The 21,869-nt window shown below is 39.4% G+C and overlaps 1 protein-coding gene across 3 annotated transcripts; it reads right to left on the bottom strand.

The window, feature by feature from the left end:
- Positions 1-607: 607 nt before the first annotated feature.
- SEC22A (SEC22 homolog A, vesicle trafficking protein) lies at positions 608-21,017 on the bottom strand. Of its 3 annotated transcripts, none has more exons than XM_077784939.1 (8): positions 20,946-21,017; positions 17,444-17,613; positions 15,711-15,914; positions 14,266-14,429; positions 12,996-13,190; positions 8,301-8,419; positions 5,243-5,308; positions 608-1,644 (listed from the first exon to the last, which is right to left on the bottom strand). In XM_077784939.1, the coding sequence occupies exons 2-8, from the start codon at positions 17,455-17,457 to the stop codon at positions 1,597-1,599; spliced, it is 810 nt and encodes a 269-aa protein (XP_077641065.1). In that variant the 5' UTR covers positions 17,458-17,613; positions 20,946-21,017; the 3' UTR covers positions 608-1,596. The 3 variants fall into 3 exon arrangements, with proteins under 3 accessions (XP_077641065.1, XP_021381747.1, XP_021381748.1); XM_021526072.2 differs by having other exon boundaries at positions 608-1,797; XM_021526073.2 differs by lacking the exon at positions 20,946-21,017 and adding an exon at positions 20,473-20,663 and having other exon boundaries at positions 608-1,797.
- Positions 21,018-21,869: the final 852 nt, after the last annotated feature.

The raw sequence follows: 21,869 nt of genomic DNA on the forward strand, positions 1-21,869 counted from the left end.
GGAAGAGAATTAATTGCAAAGCACCAACCCTGGAGCCTGCACACCAAGGGGTCTCCAAAGGCTTCACCTCAGACAGCAGTCTGAGACACACCACTTCCCACTGCAGTTTCATTCTCTAATTCTTCTTGGTTGTATTATCCACAATTTTCTTAACTCATACTCCATCTATTTAAAAATAAAATAAGATATCCAGCTCCTTTTTTCTTGGTCATAAAATCTGCACTAAATAACTTATTTAAAAACATAACGTTTTGGAATGAAAAGCCCAAGAAAATTTGCCTGGACCAACATTTCACAGCAAAGTTCTGCCAGTTCTCAGATCCAGCAACACAAGGGCATTGCAACCTCTCTGCCATTAGGGCTTGATTACAACTTGTAGATAAAAACTTACATCTATTTGTACATTATAAAACATCATAAATAACTGTCATATAAAAATAAGACTCCAGTGTAAGTGATGGTGGTGCTCTATGGTTGGCTGGAGTTTGCTGGTTGATTCACCAGCTTTAGGAGCATACAAACATTCTCTTCACTAGATCACAGAGGTTTTATCCCAGCAGAAAAACACCCAACCCATAAATCCCAAAGAATCAACACAATCCCCATATTTCTTGTTTAAGCTAATCAAGACAGATTTATTATTTTCCTGTCACCAGTTGTCTGTCTCAGGTTTGAGCTAATTATTCATCCATTTCTGAAAGTAAGGAAGAACATATAAAAAGAACAGCATTCCAACAAGTACAAGTCACTCCATTTACTCACCAATCTGCTCTCTTTCAACCCTTCCAGAGTCCAAACACATGAAGTATGAAAGAATCCTGGTTAGTAGCAGAACTTTTTGAATAATTACAAAAAATAAACTGTAGCTACATAAACCAATTTCAAAGAATAATTAAAAGAAAATAATAAATGAAAACACATTAAAGAACTTGCAGCACAAGACAAAGCACCACGGGTGAAGCCGATCCCTAGAAACTGAGTTTCCAGGTTACATTTTAATTAAGAAAACATTCACATATATGTCAATGTGAAATAAAACATTCAAAAGTTTAGTATCTTACATATGCCACATCTATTTGCTAATATGCAATAGCATTATTATTACTTATTTACCCTATTCCCTACTGCCTCACAAAGGCAAAACTGACCTTGGAAGTTAAAAGTTTGCACGATATGCAGAACATACTCTACACATTCCTCCATTAATGTAAAAATGTGCTTCCACATTACCATTAGATAATGTGATCTTTAAAAGACCATCAGATAATTCCACATCAGATTATCTCCATAAATGTATGAATTAAGCTTTTTTATGCCACCAGTCATATTCACTGCATGGATATACTTCACTTTCCTCCACTAGTCCCATATTCTTTTTTGTCCTTTTCAAGAAAATAAAAAAATTATTTAAAAAAGGTTCAACCACCAAGCGTAGAATGTCCATGGGCATCTTACATTGATTTATTAAAAAAAAAAAAAAAAAAAAAAAAAAAAAAAAAAGCGCCCCATTCAGACAGCTTCTTCATTTGGAGAACAGCTTTACATTCCTGAGAGTAACTACTGGAACAAGACTTGGTCTCAATGTTCCAGGACTTGTCAGACGTTGTAATCGGGGGACTTTCCCTGCGGCTGCCGCAGTCGGATCTGTAAGGTAGAAAAGGCTCCCACAGTCACATGGAAGAAGAGCTGCCACAGGTTGCGCAGCTCATACAGGTACATGTTACACAGGCAGATCAACCCAAAAGTCAAGAAGGACTTGGCATTCCTCCAGCCTGTGTAGTACACAAACAGGTAACACTGTCAGGAAATAAAAAAGAAATCAGGTTACCTCATGGCAAGTAACTTCTTCTGAAGAAAAACTATCTGGTCACTGAAAAATTACAGCCCAAACCAAGAAAAGTCTGAATCAAACATGGAAGAACAGTATCAATTCAGCAGTCATAGAAGGGTGAAGAGTACCTGATATCAATACAAAATTTAATTTGCATTGCATTAAACCCTGAGAACAATTAATTCATAATAATTAATTACAGACTGCAATGAGTGGCCTATGACTAAAGTTAGTGGATGTTCCTGGCAACCTCTGGTCAAAAAAAACCTCTGTTCTACTCAAGCAGAGGAGAAAGAACAAGAGAAGTCTTCAGGAAAGCAGTGGGAAGGACAGGCACAATACCAGGGCCCCAGAGCTCAGCACAAGGCAATCCCCCAGACGTGTCCCAGTGTCCTGCCAGGGGTGATGCTGAGGGTTTCCGAGGAGATGCAGAGGCCCACACCCCCTGCCCTGCTCCAGCTGCTTCACATTTGGAGAGAGACACACACAACTGCTGTCCTGTAATTCTACCACATTTTAGGCAATGTTCTGCACACTCTGGTGGAACACAGTCTGTCAGGACTGCCCACAGTTCCCTACCCAGCCCTCTTCCTACTGTAATTTGAAAGCTGTTCAAGTCTTTTGTCTCAGTTTTCATCTCTAAAAGGACACAGCTTTTACCCAGACATTGTTTTTATTTCTTCTATTGTTTGAACTACTCCCTTAACTGCTATAAAAATAAAAAAATTCCTTTACCCCTTCCCAGGATTCAGGTAATTTCTGCTAAAGGAATTTTTTTTCCGAGCTTTAAGGTAGATAACAATAGTACTTATGCTTACTTTCTATTCCAAACCTGTTCCCAGTGGATTTATAACTATGGTCACACACATTTAACAGCATCCATCATCAGATTATCTAAGTGTCATTTCTGTTCTTCCTAGGTATTTGCCATGTTTTATCAGTCAAAAAAACTCCACTTAATTTTCTTTTCATTTTTCATGTTCCTCAAAAAAGCGCAACTGAACAATACAATTTATTGAGGTTACTTTATATTCTATTTGAACTCTACCACTTTGTTATAAAGCATGTGTTTCCACTGCAAATGTGGCTGAGAGCAGCACAGCTACTTGTAGTGTCTGGATATCTAAATATTGTCAGAGCGAAGAGCACTGGCATTGTCAGTAAGATTTGTATGTCCTTCTTCCAAAGCAAAGTAAAACTGGAGATGAATAAGCTGCATGTTTCAGAATCTAGACAGATGTGTTCTGAACCTGCTTAGCCAGTTTGAGCAGAGTAAATGCAACCTGCTTGTGCTGACAACTTCACAAATCATATCTAAAAGAGCAATTAGTTGGTACTGGTATCTCAGCAATAAGAATTCAGATAATTTCCTAGTGTTGTCATTTCCACTGACAATGTATGAACAAGTGTGACTGCTTCCAAGATTAAAATAAGAGCCAGGATATGCTTCATCAAGATGATTAATAAAGGCTTGAAAAGAGTAGTTTAAAAATGTTACTATAACATGATGTCACAGGACTGAATTTTACTGAAGAACTGTCTTAAATGAATTCTGAAGTGGATCTTTCATTGGTCTAACTCTGAACTACTGAATGTGCACCGTACAGAACAGGTGAAAAGCCCAAAAATAGTCAAAAGGCCAAAACAATGCAGTTTTAACAGCTTACTATAACAAGTACTGTTATGAAACTCCTGAGGGTTGTTTTTCTACTACTAAAGGGAAGTGTTATCATGCAAGTGTTATACTGAGCATGCTTTTATGGAGAGGCTCCTCTGTGCTACTTCAGAGAAGATTTTGTTGGTTTTTTTTAATGAATGTTCAGAGATGACTGAAGGCTCAGCTTCTGACACTTTGCACTTCTGCTACAATTGAGGCAGTTGTTACTTTATCTTCTTTATAAAATACTAGAAACTATGAAGCAACACTAGACATGTCAGTGAGTCTAAACCATCATATTATACTTAAGTCCTGCTCTTTTACCTACACATCTGAGTTATAAATATTTATTGGGAACTAGAGACACACTGCTGTGTTTTTATTAACTGAACAAGACAATACAGCATGATGGATGTCTGGTGAGTGAATGTCAGTAAAATGTGCTGTCATACAACACAGGGAATTAATGTCCTGACCTCTTAACTAGCCAAAGAACATGAGAACATGCCAGAGAACCAACATCCCTCAATTCTGAAAACTGACCAATCACATATTACAGAAATTATAGCAGAGGGTGGGAAACAGAGTTTCAACAGATCTATTTTGAATATTAACAAAAAGCCTACATTCCAAGTTGCATGGAGTCTTTCTTTCAGACTTTCTTTACAGCTCTGTTCAAGGCAAACAGGAGGAAAGATATCTCAATGGACAGACATGAATACTTCATGAAGAATAAGGTTTCCAGTTGGGGACAGGAGGGGCAAAAGTGTATTTTTTTATACAAAAAAAGAATGGAGGAGCTCTACCTTATCTGATATGGAGCAGACTATCAGACTGTTGGCATGGAAAATTAACACCTATCTAAATTATTTAAGGCAGAAGTTGATGGAAAGACAACAAGTGTTGGAGAACACAAGTCGCATTGGGACATTTTGCTAGAGATAAATTGTAGAGAATGAAGATTACAGATAACCTAGACAAAAAAAAAAAAAAAAAAAGACTGATAGAAAGGCATTTTCTTATATTACTGTCTGACACAGTACTAAACAATGGCCCACAGAAACAGAAACTTGTGCATACTCCACAAGTCTAAGATTAAAAGTCAAAGTAATTATAATAATAGCAACTGAGCATGAGAGACATAGACATAGGTTAATGTAACAGCAGTGTCACTGAATGACAGATGCCAGTGGGCACTTTGCTATAAATGATAAAGGAAAGTCAAATTCAGATGCAGAAATGGAAAACTGAGAGAGAACAAAAGCAAGAAGTGCCAGGAAGAAAAACAATGAAAAGTGGCCACAAGCTTTGAAAAGGAAGGAAATGCACATTAAAGTACCAAGTGAGGAAAATTCTGGGGTGCAGTGCTTAGGTATTACTGTATTTACTTCAAATCTGGCCAAAGGGACGAAGCAGTTAGTTGTTTATTCAGACAGTTAAGTCTACTTGAACTATGAAACTATTATTTCAAAAAAATAATATAACCTCCACTGCTTGTGACTTTAGAGATAATTGTCTTAATTAAATGTCTTAATCATCCAGCTGGAGAAAAAATGCCAGCAAACAGAAGCTTTTTGTATCAATCTACTACTACGTTGATAGTTATAATTAATAAAAAAAAAAACAGAGCAGAAAATATTTTTTGTAATCACCCTATTCAAGTATCTGTGACATTTAAGAAAACATGATGACACTTATGCATGACTGGGTAATGTTTCTAAACTCTAGTGAATTATGCAAACAGAAAAACACACCTGGTACAAACAGGCTGCGGTTCCAAGAAAAAATGCAATAACGTAGCTGAAATCTTCACCTTCATTCTGCAAGAATAAAAGAAAAAGCCATGTTTTACAATAAAACAAGTGAAATATCAGCCATTTACAGTATGAAAGTTATGAATTATTGCATGTTAAAATAGTTTCACACAGGGATTTAAGGCAATTCCTTTACCACACTAAACAATTAGGACTAATCAGTACTTACTGATATGTCTACAAAAAAATCATGATCTGGAGTCTGACCAAAATGTTCATTCACAACAAACAACTCTTGCCAAGATTTTCAAAAGCTTTAAAGATGTCCAGCTCTAACACTGGATTATTTACCTTCTCCAGATGCCTTTGAAAATTCAAATCTAAACACTGGTAACCACCTTTAATAGCAACTTCATAGAATTGTGCCTTCCTAAAGTTTCACAAAATGGAAACGAGGTAACAGGAAAGGACCCAAACTGGCCACTAGGGTGGGGTAAAACTCTGCACAGAGAATAACGAAGGCAGTGACAGCTAACAGCAGCACAGGAATTTATCAGAGAGACTCGGAAAATAGGGCTCTCTTGAAGGAAAGATGGAAAAATTTACTTGAAGTGACAGATTTTTCTACTATGTGTTTAGAAAACAAAACAAACCCTTTAACTTACTCAAACAGGTTGTTATAGCTCCTACAGAGCTGAGCAATCTCCATGCTCAATGACTATTCTAACTGCATTTCTAGCAAACATCTGCAACCACCAAACACCTTCCTAGTAAAACAATGGGCATGCATGCAAATGTTTTCCTTGAGAGCAAATATCACTTGAGAAGATGGTGCTCCATCCACAAGAACAACTTGTGGCTGCTGAGAGTATGTTCAGTGTGAAGCACTTCCATGTCTTGTGCTGACCAGGAAAAACTTCACATGTCTGCACACAAAAATTGCATCCACAATCAGTAACTTCTACCCAGGCTGCAAGTCTTTGCCCCAGTGCCACTGCACATTTGGTGGAGTACAGTTACAGACTGTAACAGAATTTTATTAACACCCAAATAAAACCACTGATTATAAAGCCAACAGTAATTCAGAGACACACTTCTGAATGACTTCTCAAAACTGGTTCCATTAATTGTGTTTTGGATTACTTCTCCCTAAACCTTGTGGATTTTTCCATAATAAAATAAATTAAGAGAAATTTTAATGTATTTTTAGCGTGTCTCATTTGTCAGAAATGAAAATTATCTTCCATCTGTACTGCAATCTATTACCCCCAGATGCAGTAACATAGAGAATAAAATTAACTGGATGTCCTGTCATCACTTAAATAGACTAATCTAACATTTGTGTTCTTTTTTAAAAATCAGCTGCAGAAAGGTAACAAAATAAGATTTAGCAACATCATACTAACTGACAAATCTGTTCAGTACTATTTGTACTACAGCATACTTTAAAATCATTCCTATTTATTAACTGAGAGAATTGTGCATAACACAGAAAAACCTAATTAGAGATAGAGATGCAGGTTCACTTGGTCATTCTTTTAAAAACAAACCAAAGACAACTCAGAAAGAAGGACTTAGCATAGAATATTTTCATTAATCTTGCTCATCTATCCACTAGTCTTCCCAAAATGCTGAGACTCAACAGTACTGTTTATTCAATCTGTACATCTATCAGTACTGTGCAAGATAACTGGAATACAGGTATTCTTTATCTTATTTCCCTAAAAAAAAAAAAAATCCATTAGGTATCAAAAAAAATTGCACTTGGCTGCTGAAAGGCCTAGAGACCAAGACTTACAAGAAGCAGCTGAGGAAACTGGGGTTGTTTAGCCTGGAGAAGAGGAGGCCTGGGAGAGAATTGACTGCTCTCTGCCACTACCTGAAATTAAATTGCAGCAAGGTGGCAGTTGGGCTCTTCTCCCAGGTAACAATGGGTAAGATGAGAGGAAATGGCCTCGTGTTGCATCAGGGGAAAAATTTCTTCACTGAAAGGGCTGTCAAGCTGCCCAGGGAAGTGGTTGAGTCATCACCCCTGAAGGAATTTAAAAGCCTTATAGATGTGGTACTTTGGAACATGGTTTAGTGAACTTGGCAGTGCTGGGTTATAGTTGGACTCAGGTCTTTTCCAACCTAAATGACTCTATGAAGTCCAGATATGTTTAAAATAAAAATACCTACCAGCCAAGCAAGAGGATTACCATGTTCTCCCAGAAAACTTCCACGGGGTTTTTGGTTTCTATATCTATCACCACAATAACAGCCATTAAAAATTGTAAGGAGGTCTTTTTTTTTTTTTTGTGGCAACACACACGAACATTCTGGGCATGCCTGCCAAGTACTACCAGCATATTCACCTGAATTGCTTGAAAGCATAAACCATTATTAGTGACACTGTAGCACTTGTGGGAATATAACCAGCATAAGAAATAGAATAGAAAGAAACTGAAAGGCTACAGGAAGGGTCATAGGAGAGATTTTACAGAAAAAAAATGGGTTTGAGGGAGGTTGTTTGGTGAAGGGAGCTGAGAAGAAATTACTTGACAACTTTCTGACACTAATCCTTTCAATACACAATGAGAAATCAGGTTTATTAAATACAAATAAAATACTACAAAAGTTCTCAAAGAAACGACTTTACAAAAGCTGTTTAAAGATTCCCGCTCTGTATACTTTTCAAAAAAACTGCCCAGATTTTCAAAGCTGTTAATCATTGCACTCAAGTGTTTTTAAATAGCATCTACAGAAATTAAACGCCTCATACCCTGGCATAAATTTAGAAAACAGAACATTATGTTCATATCCTCACTGCTACCAAGGTACCAGGGAAGGAGTCGGCCACCCACCTTCCACTGCTGTTGAAACTCACAGCCTCGATGAATGAGGCAGCACACTCAAGGAGGATGCACAGATCACAAACAATACAGGTTTTGTAACAGAGGCCTAACCTCACAAACAGTACTTTTGAAATAAACTGGCACAACTCAGCTCATATAGAGTCTCCTAAAATGAAAACTGTGGTTGCTATGATGCATAACAAATTCATAAAGATGTACAATACCTGGAGAAGGCTTTCTATGGCATGGAAGCCACGGATTAAATTCAAAGCTCCACATAACAGACTAAGCACAAATGAGACAATCCCTGGCAGAGTCACAGGTTCCAGACGTTGATGAGGAGCTGCAAAGCAGATCAAAAGAAGATATCAAAGGTCAAATCAATGCCTTCAGAAATTCAATAAAATAATAATCTCATTTGTCAGTGGTTTCTAGCTCAAGAGATCGCTGAAGCAAACCAGAAAATGTTATTTCTGTTTTCTAAAAAGACAAAACATTATAAATGTTTCAGCACAAGATTTAGCAAAAAGTAAACTTTCCTCCAGTCCACATATGTAATGGCCTTGCTATATTTACTGTTTATCTCAATAAGTTCCATTTATTCAGTATGGTACTGGTGGCTGCTCAAACATGCCAGGAAATCAAAAGTAAAAGATGTACTTGCTATTGAAATCTGTCCATAATCAGTAACCAGCTAATAAGTCACATACTTAAGAGCTTCTCTCACATCCACTCTTCTTTAACACCAATGCATTAGTGAGATATTGAGATTGATTTAGCTTGTTTGCTAAACAAAACGCTGAAGCAAAACTATCACAGTGCCCTTCCTTAAAAACACAGTGTGTGCTACCAAAGACACACATGAAGGGACAGCTCTGCAACTCAGCTGGCGTCTACACCACAATCTTATATGGACCTTCCAGATTGTGCTTAGCCTCTTACAAGTAAAACACATTAAAACTAAAACACTTTTTCCATGCACACCCACTCTTTCAAGCTTATCTAGGGTGACAAATATGTAACAGTTATGTATGTTCCTCATTACTGTCCCTTTGCATAATGAATAACAGAAAGCAAATGTGAAAAAAAACAATGCAAAACTCTTAACAGTCCGGGCGATGTTGGGATAACAATGGAACTACTGAGCTGTACTCAAATCATTCTGTTCAAACCAACCAAGTGTGAAGATGTGAACAATGAGGTTAATGAACTGTAACATTAATAGAGAGGGGGTGTCAATCCCAGTTGTTTGTATTGCACAGATGCAGGGAAAAGGTTTTTCAAACAGTTTATGAAGTTACAGAACCTAAAAAAGCCCCAACAAAAGCTATTTCACATTGATAAGCAGGCAGGACTGTCTAATTAAGAGTGTACAATAACACAAAAATATACAGGATGAGTTCAGTTAATTAATTTGTGCTGAATTTAATAGTGTATAATCAGTTGGGGTGTTTTTTTAAACAAAAGTATAACCTATGTTTAACTTTGAGAGCTCACTGCTTTTCTAACTGTAGGGTACATTACTCCCAGCAATCACTCAGTTAAGGTTAGATATGCTACATGTGCTATTTGCATACCAAACCACTCTTTTTCAATGACTCCCAACTGGTTGTTTTGTTTTGGCTTTTTTTAAACCATCTCATTTAGAGAGTGGAAAAAAGCTGAGGGTGTATATGACTGTTTTTAGCCAATAGTAATTCCATTCCATTAACTGCTGGATAAAATTCGTTCACTGCTCTCCACTTGCAACTCTCCAGAAAATCTCCCTTTTCCCCATGTATTGGGTAACTTAAAATCATTGTGTGCTAAAACTGCATTTAAAACACCTCTTTGAGAACTATGGGGGGAAAAGTGAAGAGCCTGGTCAGCTAAATCAACAAAGTCTATGAAGGTTCATAAAATAGTAACTTATCTCGCTAAAATATATATTAAAAAAAGGATATTATGTACCATTACTAATGTCATTAAATCTCTAAGGCTTAAAAAATTTTAGTGTTGCAATCAAAGCAACAAGAGTCATTTATATACAAAAAAATTAAGGCAAAACCAAAGAATGAAGAAGGAATGTCAGAGAAGGCAGAGTAAAGGGCAATTGACTTTGAATTGGTACATCCATCAATCCTAGAAATATTACTAAGTGCCATATCAAAATTTCTCAGTTCAAATTAAGGACAAATTCTGAATTTAATGTTGATGTTTACATAAATATTCAGAAAATTTACATGGTATGAGAAACTACATTACTTGTAAGAAAGTTTATTTAAAACTAAAATGTAAAAAAAATCCCACCAGAAGTGTGGAGTATGCCATCAAGCAAAAAATAACTTTGATCTGACAACTGTTTCTTCACTGAAAAAAGAGCTCAGAAAACAGTAATTTTATCTTAACCTGAAATATCAGCATGCTGTGACCTTATTTCTAACGCTTGCCAACACCTACATGTACCTTTGCAGGAATCCATCCATAATCTGCACTCTTTATGCTTCCCACATACAGAATTTCCCCTATTCCTCAGTGCACTGCACAACTCTAAGGGAGAGGGCTGCTACTGCAAGCACTGCCAGCACAGCAGGCCTGGATCCTCACCCCGTTACACACCCAGCTACAGTGGGAGCAAGTGAGAGCAAATGCCTCCAACTCTGCCATTCTGCACAACGAAACAAGATTTGCATCCACCTAACTTCCCACCTCTGGATGCTCTCCAACTTCATTTAACACAGCTCACTCCAGAAAGTCCTGCTTTTTAACAGTACAGCATATTCAGGAAATTCCACTAGGCAAAACATCTTTTTGTGAGAATCTTTTTGCTCTGTCCTTAGAGCAAAAGAGAAACTTGGAAGTCCAGCCAACTGAGTGGGCAGCAAACATCCAGAGAAAGTTCTTTTCAAGGGTGGAGAGAAGTGATGAATGTAAAGAACTACAAAACCATTAGCAGACTTTCTAAAAAAGACACTGTTATTCAATAGCATCTAAAATGTGAAGAGCTGAAGAAGTAGCAAAGTGCCAGCTTCTCATAATGTACAGCCCTTTGATGGTGAGTTTCTACAGCAGCTCGAGGAAGGAAGTGGATAACTGAACAGAGATCTATGGAATTCAGAGGAAGAAGAAAGTTAAAAGCAACTGAAAGAGAAACAGAAAAAAATTACATGGAAAGAAAAGGGGACAACAGGATTTCTTCTGTAAGAAAGTGTGGAGAGGTAAGTAAAAAAAAAATAGACTATCACCTGCCAATTATTGTTGAATCTTCTTTTTTAGTTAAAAGGGAAATGGTCCCTATGCTCTTTAATTTAGGACTATATTACCTTCCAACACTCTTACTCAAAAAAGTAATAAAAACCCCATCTCCCATTACATGGACAACTTTTAAAAAACAGCCAATTTTGACACAGGCTGAGTTCTCTCATGCTTATTGCTTTTTCCAATTTTCATAGTTAACCAGCTGCCCCTTCTGCCTCCATAACCCTTTCCAAAAAGCAAGATTGCACAAGAACATTAGGAGTAAACAACAATATAAGAATTAAAAGTGGCAAAGAGTGGTATCATAGCATTACATACCTTTAAAAAAAGCCCACACATGTAAAAAGATGACAAAGTTATGCACGGTGCAGCTTAGATGATTCCACTCTTTTAAACCATTTGAACACCTTCACACTTTCCCTTTAATAATTTTCCTAACTCTAACTCCAATAGTGTTAAATTGCAAATACAGAGATTGTAAGCTATTTCTACACTGCCTCATAGCACCTGAAATTCTCAGAATCAGGCCCCAGAGTACACCCTACTGGTTTTGTTTGGTTTTCATCTTCCATAGAAAGCAGTTTTCAATCTTCTAGAGTAATCCTCATGAATAAGTACATAATAAGGATAATATACTGGCAAAAAGATCCTATTAATATATACATACACATAAACTGCACAAAATCTCATTTATTACAACATCGTAGGAGGTGTTTAGATTTACAATTGTAATTTTGTGATTTATGATTGCACCCTGACACTGTAAAGTGAACAGCATCAGTATGGACCTGCTCAGGATAATTTATAGACAGAAGTACTTTTGGAAAAAAAAATAAAATATATTAACTAATTAAAATCAACACTTCCTTTCATTCTATTTATGATTTTACTTCACTAAACTTGGAGGACTGAAATCGGATGATGTCAGTATCACATGTGGAGCCCATGTATCAGTGCAAGGATCTGGCATTTTGTTTCTGTCCTGCTGGGAAACATCTGAAGATGGGACTCAAACCCACTCAGAGGATTCACTTAATGGCACAAACCTTTAACCCAGTTCAACCCCACAGTACCACATTTACCTCCTGCATGAAGTAAATTAAAATTTAAAAAAATTAATGACTACTTAAATGGATTTGGCAGTTTTATACAAAATTGCAATTTTTAACGTACTTAAGGCATGTTTTAACATTGTACATAAGGCACTCATTTTAGAGAGTGCATCTTTTAGCCAGCACAGCTCTTTGGATTTTCACCATTGCAAAGGCTCCCTAAAGAGATGCTTCTCCCTCCAGCTGCTCTAACTCCTGACACTGCTCTCAGCTTATGTCAACACTTGAGTCTTACTGGGCAGAAATATCAAAAAATTTCAGAAATCTTAAAAGGTAAAAAAATAAAAATCATCTTCCTGTTAAGTGCTCATCTTCATTTACAGGATTTCTTTACTTCAATAAAGCAGTTTATTGAACAGAGCCATTTCTTCCTCTGAGTGTCTCAAGAAGGTGAACATTTGGAGCAAGAGACAAAACAGCTAGAAGAGACACCTCAGCTAAAATACACATAAGGTCACACCAGGTTTATGTTTTAGAAACATGAAAAAAGTTTTTTTTTTAAAGAAAATAAATTGAATTTTGCTGCATCTGTCTCATTTAAGGATACAACAACAGAAGTCTTGAACCTACCTGCAGATATCTTACCAGTACCCTTATACTCCCGCACAGGTATATGAGAAAAGCCATTGGCTGAACCAAGTTCTGACACAGCAATTTGATACGGTGGTCTCAGTTTGATTTCAGTCTGCATATCAGCAAGATTCATCTTTGTTGACAAAGAACGTGTGTTGTTGTATCTCTGTTTGGTCCTCTGAATGAAATTATCTGTGCAAAATTTAAAATAAAAAGGTATTTTTCTATGACTTTGTAATTACACAATCCAAGACCATGCAGCTTTTCAGTTCACAAACCGAAATATATTGTTTGAAATACTTGTATTTATCTTGGGTTTTTAATGCTGTTTCTGTTTTGTGTCTAATACATCATGGGTTATTTACTTCTGCAGTTAAAAAAATAAGATCTAAAAATCTAAGTATGTAATAACTGAATAAACTAATGACTTTTCATTCCATGAGACTGAAAGCATTTCTAATACAATGGATTTACTGCACTTATCCTAGTTTTTCTGTTAGTTTAGTAAATATCCTTATCAAAAAAATTATGTTGTGGGAAAAAAAAGTGTTCACAGAAATCTTCACAAGGAGAACAGCAATGTCACATAGAAATTGTCATTAACTGGCTGAATTATAGACAGGAATTAACCAACCGGAGTATCTTCCCCCGTGTTTCTAAAACTGCAGCTCTCTTTGCTCTAATGTGTTTCATAAGAATATCTAATTACAGTAATTTCTAATATATAGTATTAAAGCAACATAAATTAATGGAATTCATAACAGCTGTTATCTGGTATATATGAGATGAGTTGTATTTGGAGTCTGAAGATTAATGCTCCACTACATCGTAAGAGAAGTAAAAATTTCTCCCTTTCATGTATTGAACAAGAGGTAGCACAGCTAAGAGCTAACATGAAACTGCAATCTTTTACTTGAGAAATTTATGAAGCTCAGTGACTTCTCAGGTTATGTATTTCAACAGGTATGAAGTCAAATAACTCCTGGTATTACCACCAGAAGATGAACTCCAGAGCTGTTCACACAAGGCTTAAACCAAAACCTACTGGAATGAACAGAAGTAAGTTTGGATAAAACTCTAGTAGCCTAATTTAATGCCCCAGAAGTATTTCTTTATTGACTCTAACAGCAGTTAAATCAGATTCTAAATCCACCTGAAACAGAGCTATAAACTGCTTTGGACATTTTTTGTGTGCATTAAGTTGTATCTACTTAAATTCACATTTGTCTTAGTATGTGAATGAAGGGGGACAAAGGCAGATCCTTACCAAACTCTATAAAACAGTATGGTCTGATAGCAGTATTTGTCTTCATCATATTGTAGGTAGTGATGAACTCCTTCTGAAGCTCATCCAGGAAACAGAAAGCCAGGACATTAGGATAGTTTTCGGTGCACAACATCATATAGCTCACTCCCAGAGAACTTATAAAGCTAGAATTGAGAAAACATATCCAAAATTTCAAATCTAAATTCAGTGCATTAACTGCTTTTCTAGTCTGATCTCATATTTGTAACCGGAAAAACAAAAAATTATCTGGGGTAGCAAAGGAATTAATGTTTACTGAAAAGTCCAACAGTATTCTAGAAGAAAAACAAGTTACTTTTAGGCAATGTTTTATTTGAACTCCACATTGTACATTCATATGAGAAGCTGTTTTACACATATATGTATATAGCTATCTACGTGTGTGTGCACACATATACACACACTGGTGAAACAGAAAATAACAAAGCTTTTAGGATGCAGAAACACAGCAGATTCATCCCATAACAGCTTTTCACTCATCTCAAATGTACAATATGTGATCTGGAGCAGCCCAAAAATGCAGAACCTTATCTTCAGATCTGGGGGATGGCTGTTGGCTCTTTCTAGAAAATAGGAAGAAATGTAACTGTTCTCTAGAGTGCAGAATTAGTAATTCTCCAAAGACAGTTGCGAGGACAATCAGAGATGGCAAATACGAAATCAGGATAGTTTGCAATATACATATTCTGTTGCATTTAGGCAATTCATTAGAGTTTTGATTTTCATGATAACATTCAAGTTTCTTTAAAATCTTGTTGGATAACTTACAGTATTAAAAGCAACCAAAGACAAAAGTAGTAAAATCTACCCTGATTAAACCTTACAGCTTACTCTTAAAAGTTTGTTTTAAGCTAATCAGTTTACAGGCCAACTGTAGTTAGCCTGTAAAGAAACCGAAGCAATTTAGTCCATCCTGGGCTTTAATCCAAGAAATACTGGAAACTCACATATCCCTGTAAGAGATGGAAAGGTTTTAGCACATTCTAGGATCATTCAGGTGGTACATGTTCTACCACTGTAACTTCTACATGGTTAACTAGAGGTTAAGATGAAATTACTCACCTCATTTAAAATACCTAAATTAGAATCAGAATTTAGGTCAGTTAAAGTGCAAGTGAACTATAAACAATAAAGAATTTCTACTAAATGCCTAATCCAAACCTACCCTTTCATTCAGTGTAAAGCCACTCTTTCCATGATGTTGTCTTATGACTGTGCCATTATAAAGGAACTTTAATGAAAGTCTGAATAGGTTCAAATCTTTCTACAATTTCTCAGGTTTTAAATTTCTGATAACTGAACAGTGCCAAGAATTAATCTTAGTTTGATTAAGCTGCACAGTTAACTTTTTCACTTACAGAAAGACACAATCTAGATATTGAAAATACTTAAAGGAGATGTCTTACTTTATATTATACTGTCCAGTTTTCAGAGTACATCTATCAGGAAGCTGAGAAAGTTTTTTAGAGAGCATTTTAAAATATTTTCTACATTCCTGCATTCCCGTGCTCTGGTCATAATCAGTAGATGCAGAAAGTGGGAGTCCATCCCTTACACGGACCACAGAGGCAGATAAGATCATAGACATTGCCAACAGAGTTAACAACAACCTGCAACAAAACACAAACCAGGAGGAATCAGAATTAAAGTGAAAGCAGAGATAACAGAGACAACTGTGATGAATTAAACTTCTCAAGCTGTACAGTGGGTTCAGGCCTCAACTGGGATAGTTACGATTTTCAACTGTAACTCAGACTAGAGTCTTAATTGAACAGTACCTACTAATCTACATGAGCCATAAATCAGTTCTTCAAACCTTACATTAAATCAAAACATTCAGAAGTTTAGCAAGACAAGTATTAAAAGCATTACTTATCTGCTAAGCATCAGTACACAAATTTGTTCTCCTACAAGTGGGCGAACTGCTAGAATTTATATGAAGCCAAAAGCAAACACTTCCTCAGCTCTTAACACTGCTCTGCAGACTCCTACCATATACTACACCTATCACTTCAGACACTACGAAAAAATATTTTTGCCACCCTCAGATGATGCTTCTCAAGTTCCATACAGTCACAAACTGCAAGAGGAAACATATTTCTGGATACAGCTGAAATATGCTTTTGTGTGTGATACTGACATGTTTACAGCACCTTTCAAACTATGACGTTAAGGGTGCTTTACAAGCCTCAGCAGCTGAATGACTGCATTCTCACAAGTCAGAAATCCAAATTTCCCCCAAAAAGACACTACCTCTTCATAAAAGAGAAGAAATAGCTATTTTTACCTGAACTCTCATCTTCTCTATTTCCCACTTCCCAAAGCTTTTATATCCATCAGGAAACGTAATGAATAATCAACAATAGTCAGACTTTTCAAGGTTATGAACTCCTCAGAGAGAGACATATAATAACATAAGCACTAAACATGTGTTGTCACTTTCAGTTTAATAAATTCAGCTTCATCAGCAGTCAAACTTCAACGTCCTTTGAGATACATCACATTAGCTGAATAAATTCCAAATTAATACCCTCAGATTTTACTTGCACAGCACAAGAGACTCTCCCCAAAGCTGTAACAGCAGCAGGATTGTTGACTGCAGTCTGCTGAACACCTTGGGGCTTTCATCAGGTGCCCTTGTTATTTCAGCACTTCACTAGAGAATTCCCTCCTGAACAAAGTGCTTCCATCAGCAGGACACAAAAAAAGAAAACCCCAACTCCGGGACTTCCTCTAGGATCAGCTTGCTGGCATGAAGCATTCAAGAAACAAAACCCACAGTTCTAGAAACTTTTACCTATATCTGAGTTCATGCATGTGTTCCCAGAAGGACAATTCACATGGAATGCACATGGACTCATTTTCTTAACTATGCTGCTAACCATACAACCAAGGAGCTAACCCAAGCAGCTCAAGAGCACAACAAAACTGCAGAGGAGCTTTGAACTGTAAAGGTTCTCTGCCAATAACTATCTCTACCACTCAGAACTCAATCCTGACAGAGACTTTTGGGAGCTGTATCAATACAAACAAAAGAGCAGTGATGCCATAGCAAAGTTTAAATACCACTTTATTAATTTACTTGCACAAAATGTAATTTCATGGATTGGCATTTCCCCTGAAGAAAGAAATAACTTACTTAGCACCTAACATGAAGAAAGGAATGCAGCTCCATGTCCTGTTTCAGGAAAAGGCAGTGAATGGGACTGCACTGCACGAAAAACCCAGAATCCCACAGCCAGCTCGCAGAAGATATTATTCTGTTCACTTTTTAAATTATCTTGATGGTTAAAGTTCATGTTGAGCTATCTGATGAGATAAGAACAAACAAAAAAGTTAATAAATATATTTACTGGGTAACAACACACTTCAGCTCTTTTTTGTGAGGCCCTACATATTGGAAAGGCCTGAACATAGCCAAGGGAGGTTACTCAAAAGATAATTAAAGAAAAAGAAAACTAGGATATTCAAATGTTTCTGTGTTCTTTAAGTGAAGTTCAGGAAGTCCCATCACTTGAGGCATTTAAAATGAGAAAGCACGTTATCCATCTGCACAGCACAGGAGTAACTGAGGTTTACACAACCTTTGACTCTGAACCCCATTATTCCCCTCATCCACTACATTTGATTAATCCATCATCTCCTCTGCTCAGAACACTTCAGGAACAGAACACAGCACAACCACAGCTCTATTTCCAAAGCATTAATATTTTACATGTTCAATCTCATCGTACTTGCTTTGCTCCTACAACTGAAAACAAAGAACATAAATACCACTAACAACAGCATGTATGCACAGACAACAGACAAAACAAATGATAAAGACATGTTCAGAGGTATTCTTTCAATTTTTATGTCTAATCTGTATGTAAATAAATATTTGCATAAATCTTGAACACAACTTTCTTTAAGACTCCTGCTTACATTCAGAGAAAAACAGGCTCTATAACAGAAGATAAGCCTCTACTGAAACCTGCCAATTCTCTTCATATATGACAAAATCACGCAAGGTAGAAATTGTGCTGAGCTGAAGATCCTAACACCAGTTAGGTTTTGTTACCATCATCTTAAAAACCCACCCAGTGAAAATATGAACTTTTTTCTCAGCCTCCTAACAGCAGAATCAGAAAACTATCTAAAAACCAAAGCTAATAAATTACTTTGGCTGGAAGATCATATGTATGTCAAGAAATGTATAATACACGTACTGTAACAGAACATTCAGCCTTACCTGAAAATGTATTATCAAAGAAAGAAAGTTTATTAAATCTATTTTATCCAGCTCTCAAAACTATACAGCTTTACACAAAGAGCTAAGTGGTAAATTTGATATGCACTTATATATTTAGAGACTGAAGAAAGACAAATATGCTTTTAGAGTTACTTCTAAATGTCTTTTTGAAACATCTATTCAAAGCTGCATTAAGTAATTCACCAAATTGTTACAAATTTCATACATTTTCCTCCAAAAATTATGTATCCCTCAACCACCTGAAGATGACAAAAGACTGCACTTTCACTACAAATGGCCTATGAATTTCTTATAGGTGCCAGGAAATGAACAGATTGGGTTCACGGCCTCATTCCATGACAGAACTGTGGAATACCAAATCCAACCAGCAGCTGTTTGGGTCACAGGTATCACAGAGGATCCAAAACTTGTCACCAGCCAGTGGAACCCCTTTGTCACAGGCTGCTTAAGAAGCAACTGGAAAAGTTCACAGAAAAACTACCTGGGATACTAAAAGCAAGTCATAACCTTTTGCTCAGAGGGATTCTGACCCCCACACAAACACCAACAGGGAAAGTACCTCACAGAAGCAGCACTCCATGCTTGCACCATTCTTGTTTCCCTTAGCTAGTATTTACTTCTGCCCCATTGTTGTTGATTTTCCTTTTACAGCCCTCCCCACAAATGAGAGGACTCATGGAAAAGAGGAGCATGGAGAAAGCTGGCCACAGACAGGTAAGAGGGAGCAGGGTGGATATTCCTCTGTTACTGCACGTTCCCAAGAGCTGTCCAATTCCTCCTGCACATGTCAGTATCCACTGTTTCAGAACTAGCAATCAGCACATGTGCCTGGTTTCATTTCCTCCCATGAACAAGAAACCTCAGGTGACAGAAACCAGAGCCTGTTTCACTGTACTTGTTTTTTTTTAAGCCATATTCAATTATCATGTTGTTTATTTCAGTGTTACGATGGTACCTAATCCACAGCATCTACAGAAGTCCTAGAAACACTGAAAACGGAGAGTGGAGCATTCTAGCCTTTTGTAACAAATTCATCATCTAACTTGTGATCTGACAGTTAATTGTTTTAAACATATCTGACATAGTCTTGTAACACTTTTAACAAGTGTTTGAAAGTGACTTGTGACTATGATTTGCTCAGGATGCTTCACTTAAAAAAAACTCTAGCTTTCTCAAAATTCTGACCAGATCGAGTGTAATGGCAAGCTTACCCTCCTGCACCTGATAACCTTCAGCCAATTTAATCACCGCATTTCTTGTTGGGATGTCTGCCTCTCATAAAACCTTTCCATAATATATAAAACTGGGAAGGTATGCAAGCTGAACTCCTGTCTGACACAGAATACAGATAAAACTTCTGTGCTTACATAAAACACATACCTAACACTGTTGGACAATTTATTGTCCCCACTTCTGAGGGTTGTGACAGCTGCATTATACAGGAGGGAGCTTAATTTTTTCATACTACATAATACTTCAGAAATTCATATCACAAACTGGAGCACTACAGAAGGACACAACAAACAAAGCTACTTTGACATCATCGGGTATGATAAGACAAGGGAATAATCCTAAATCACCAGCCAATATAATAATTCTTTCCAAAAAGTCAGGGGGAAAGAGATCTCAGAGGCAGAATCAAGATTCGCAGAATCAATGAGGTTGGAAAACACCTGAGATCTTCGAGTCCAACCTGTGACTGGACACCACTACCGGGTGCCACGTCCAGTCTTTCCTTAACAGGTGGCTCCAGGCACAGTGACTCCACCACCTCCCTGGGATCCCAATCCAATATATAATCACCCCTTCGGAAGAAATTCCTCCTAACGTCCAAACAATTCTGACAAGCTAAGGGAACGGAACGAGTTGCACCCCAGAGTTTGGGAGCCTGACCCTTTCGCCTAGCACCTACTTACGTGGCAGCTCGGGCACGGCCCCCAGCGGCCGCAGCAGCCGCGCTGACTCGGCGGTCACCGACTCGGGCGGACCCGCACCGCTCCAGCTCACACAACTTCACAACCCTCCCGCCTGCGGAGCGGCGGAACCCCTGCGCACGGCGGGCTCTGCTACCGAGCGGCGCTTGCCAGGAGCCCCGAGCGGCCCTGGCTGCCTCCCGCACCCCCCGAGACGGCGGCGGCCCCGCGCCGACCGCGGCTGAGGCGCGAACGCAGCCGGCCGGGAGGCTCCGCGGCCGGGCCTGGGGCCGGCAGGGGCGGGCAGGCGGAAGGGGAAGGGAGCGAGGAGAAGCGAGGCGGCGGCGGGGCAGTGCGGGCAGGGCAGGGCAGGGCGCAGGGCAGGGCAGTGCGGGCGGGCGGCGGCTCCGGGCGCGGATCCCGCCCCGCCCGCGGCCCTCAGGGCGCCGGCCGCGCGCGGGGGGCGCGAGCCGTACCTGGCAGCGGGGCGGCGGCGGCGCGCGGTCCCGCCGGGCATTGTGGGAGCGGACACGGCCGCGTGCGCCGCAGCGCCCCCGCGCGGGGCGGGGCGGGGCCGCCCTGAGGGGACTCCGGGCGCCGCCGCCCTCAGGGGTCGCGGCGGGCCCCGCTGTCAGCCCTGCCCCGCGCCCCGCCGTCAGCCCTGGGCGGCCGCCCTGCCCCGGGCCCCGCTGTCAGCCCTGCCCCGCGCCCCGCTGTCAGCCGTGCCCCGCGCCCCGCCGTCAGCCCTGCCCCGGGCCCCGCCGTCAGCCGTGCCCCGGGCCCCGCCGTCAGCCCTGCCCCGCGCCCCGCCGTCAGCCGTGCCCCGGGCCCCGCCGTCAGCCGTGCCCCGGGCCAAGGGAACGCCGCCCTTGCGTGGCGGGATGCCGCAGCCAGACTCCGGGACTCCCGGGCCCGGATCGCGGCCGCGGGTGTGTCTCACCGCCCGGGCGGCAGCAGCCGAGCACCGCCGGCGCTGTCTCGCACAGCCTCGTCTGAGGCTGAATTTATCATAGAATCACCCAGGTTGGAAAATATCTCCGGGATGATAGGGGCCAACCTATGACTCGACACTATCCTGTCAACCAGAGGTGGGCACCGAGTGCACATCCAGTCTTTATTTAAACACCTCCAAGGATGGTGACTCCACGGCTTCCCTGGGCAGCTCAGTCCAGTGTCAAACCACCCACTGTGAAGAAACGGCTTCCTAATGATCCATCTGAGCCTCCCCTGGTGCACCTTGCGATTCTCCTCCTGTCTGTGCCCGGGGCGAAGAGCCCGACCCCGCCTGTCCCAGGGAGCTGCAGGGAGCGGTACATGAGCCCCGAGCCTCCCCTCCTCCGGGACAGCTCGCTCTGCTGTCAGCACAGCTCAGCTTTAGGAGCTGTGCGCTTTGGGCTCTC

Source organism: Lonchura striata, chromosome 8 (assembly GCF_046129695.1).
Source record: "Lonchura striata isolate bLonStr1 chromosome 8, bLonStr1.mat, whole genome shotgun sequence".
Classification (NCBI taxonomy): domain Eukaryota; kingdom Metazoa; phylum Chordata; class Aves; order Passeriformes; family Estrildidae; genus Lonchura; species Lonchura striata.

Bases quoted from the DNA above. Each gene is read 5' to 3' on its own strand.
- SEC22A (XM_021526072.2), bottom strand. The intron at 5,309-8,300 runs GTATTGTACATC...TTATTCTTGCAG, and splicing joins CCATAGAAAGCCTTCTCCAG to AATGAAGGTGAAGATTTCAG. The intron at 1,798-5,242 runs GTGTGTTTTTCT...ATTTCCTGACAG, and splicing joins CCGCAGCCTGTTTGTACCAG to TGTTACCTGTTTGTGTACTA.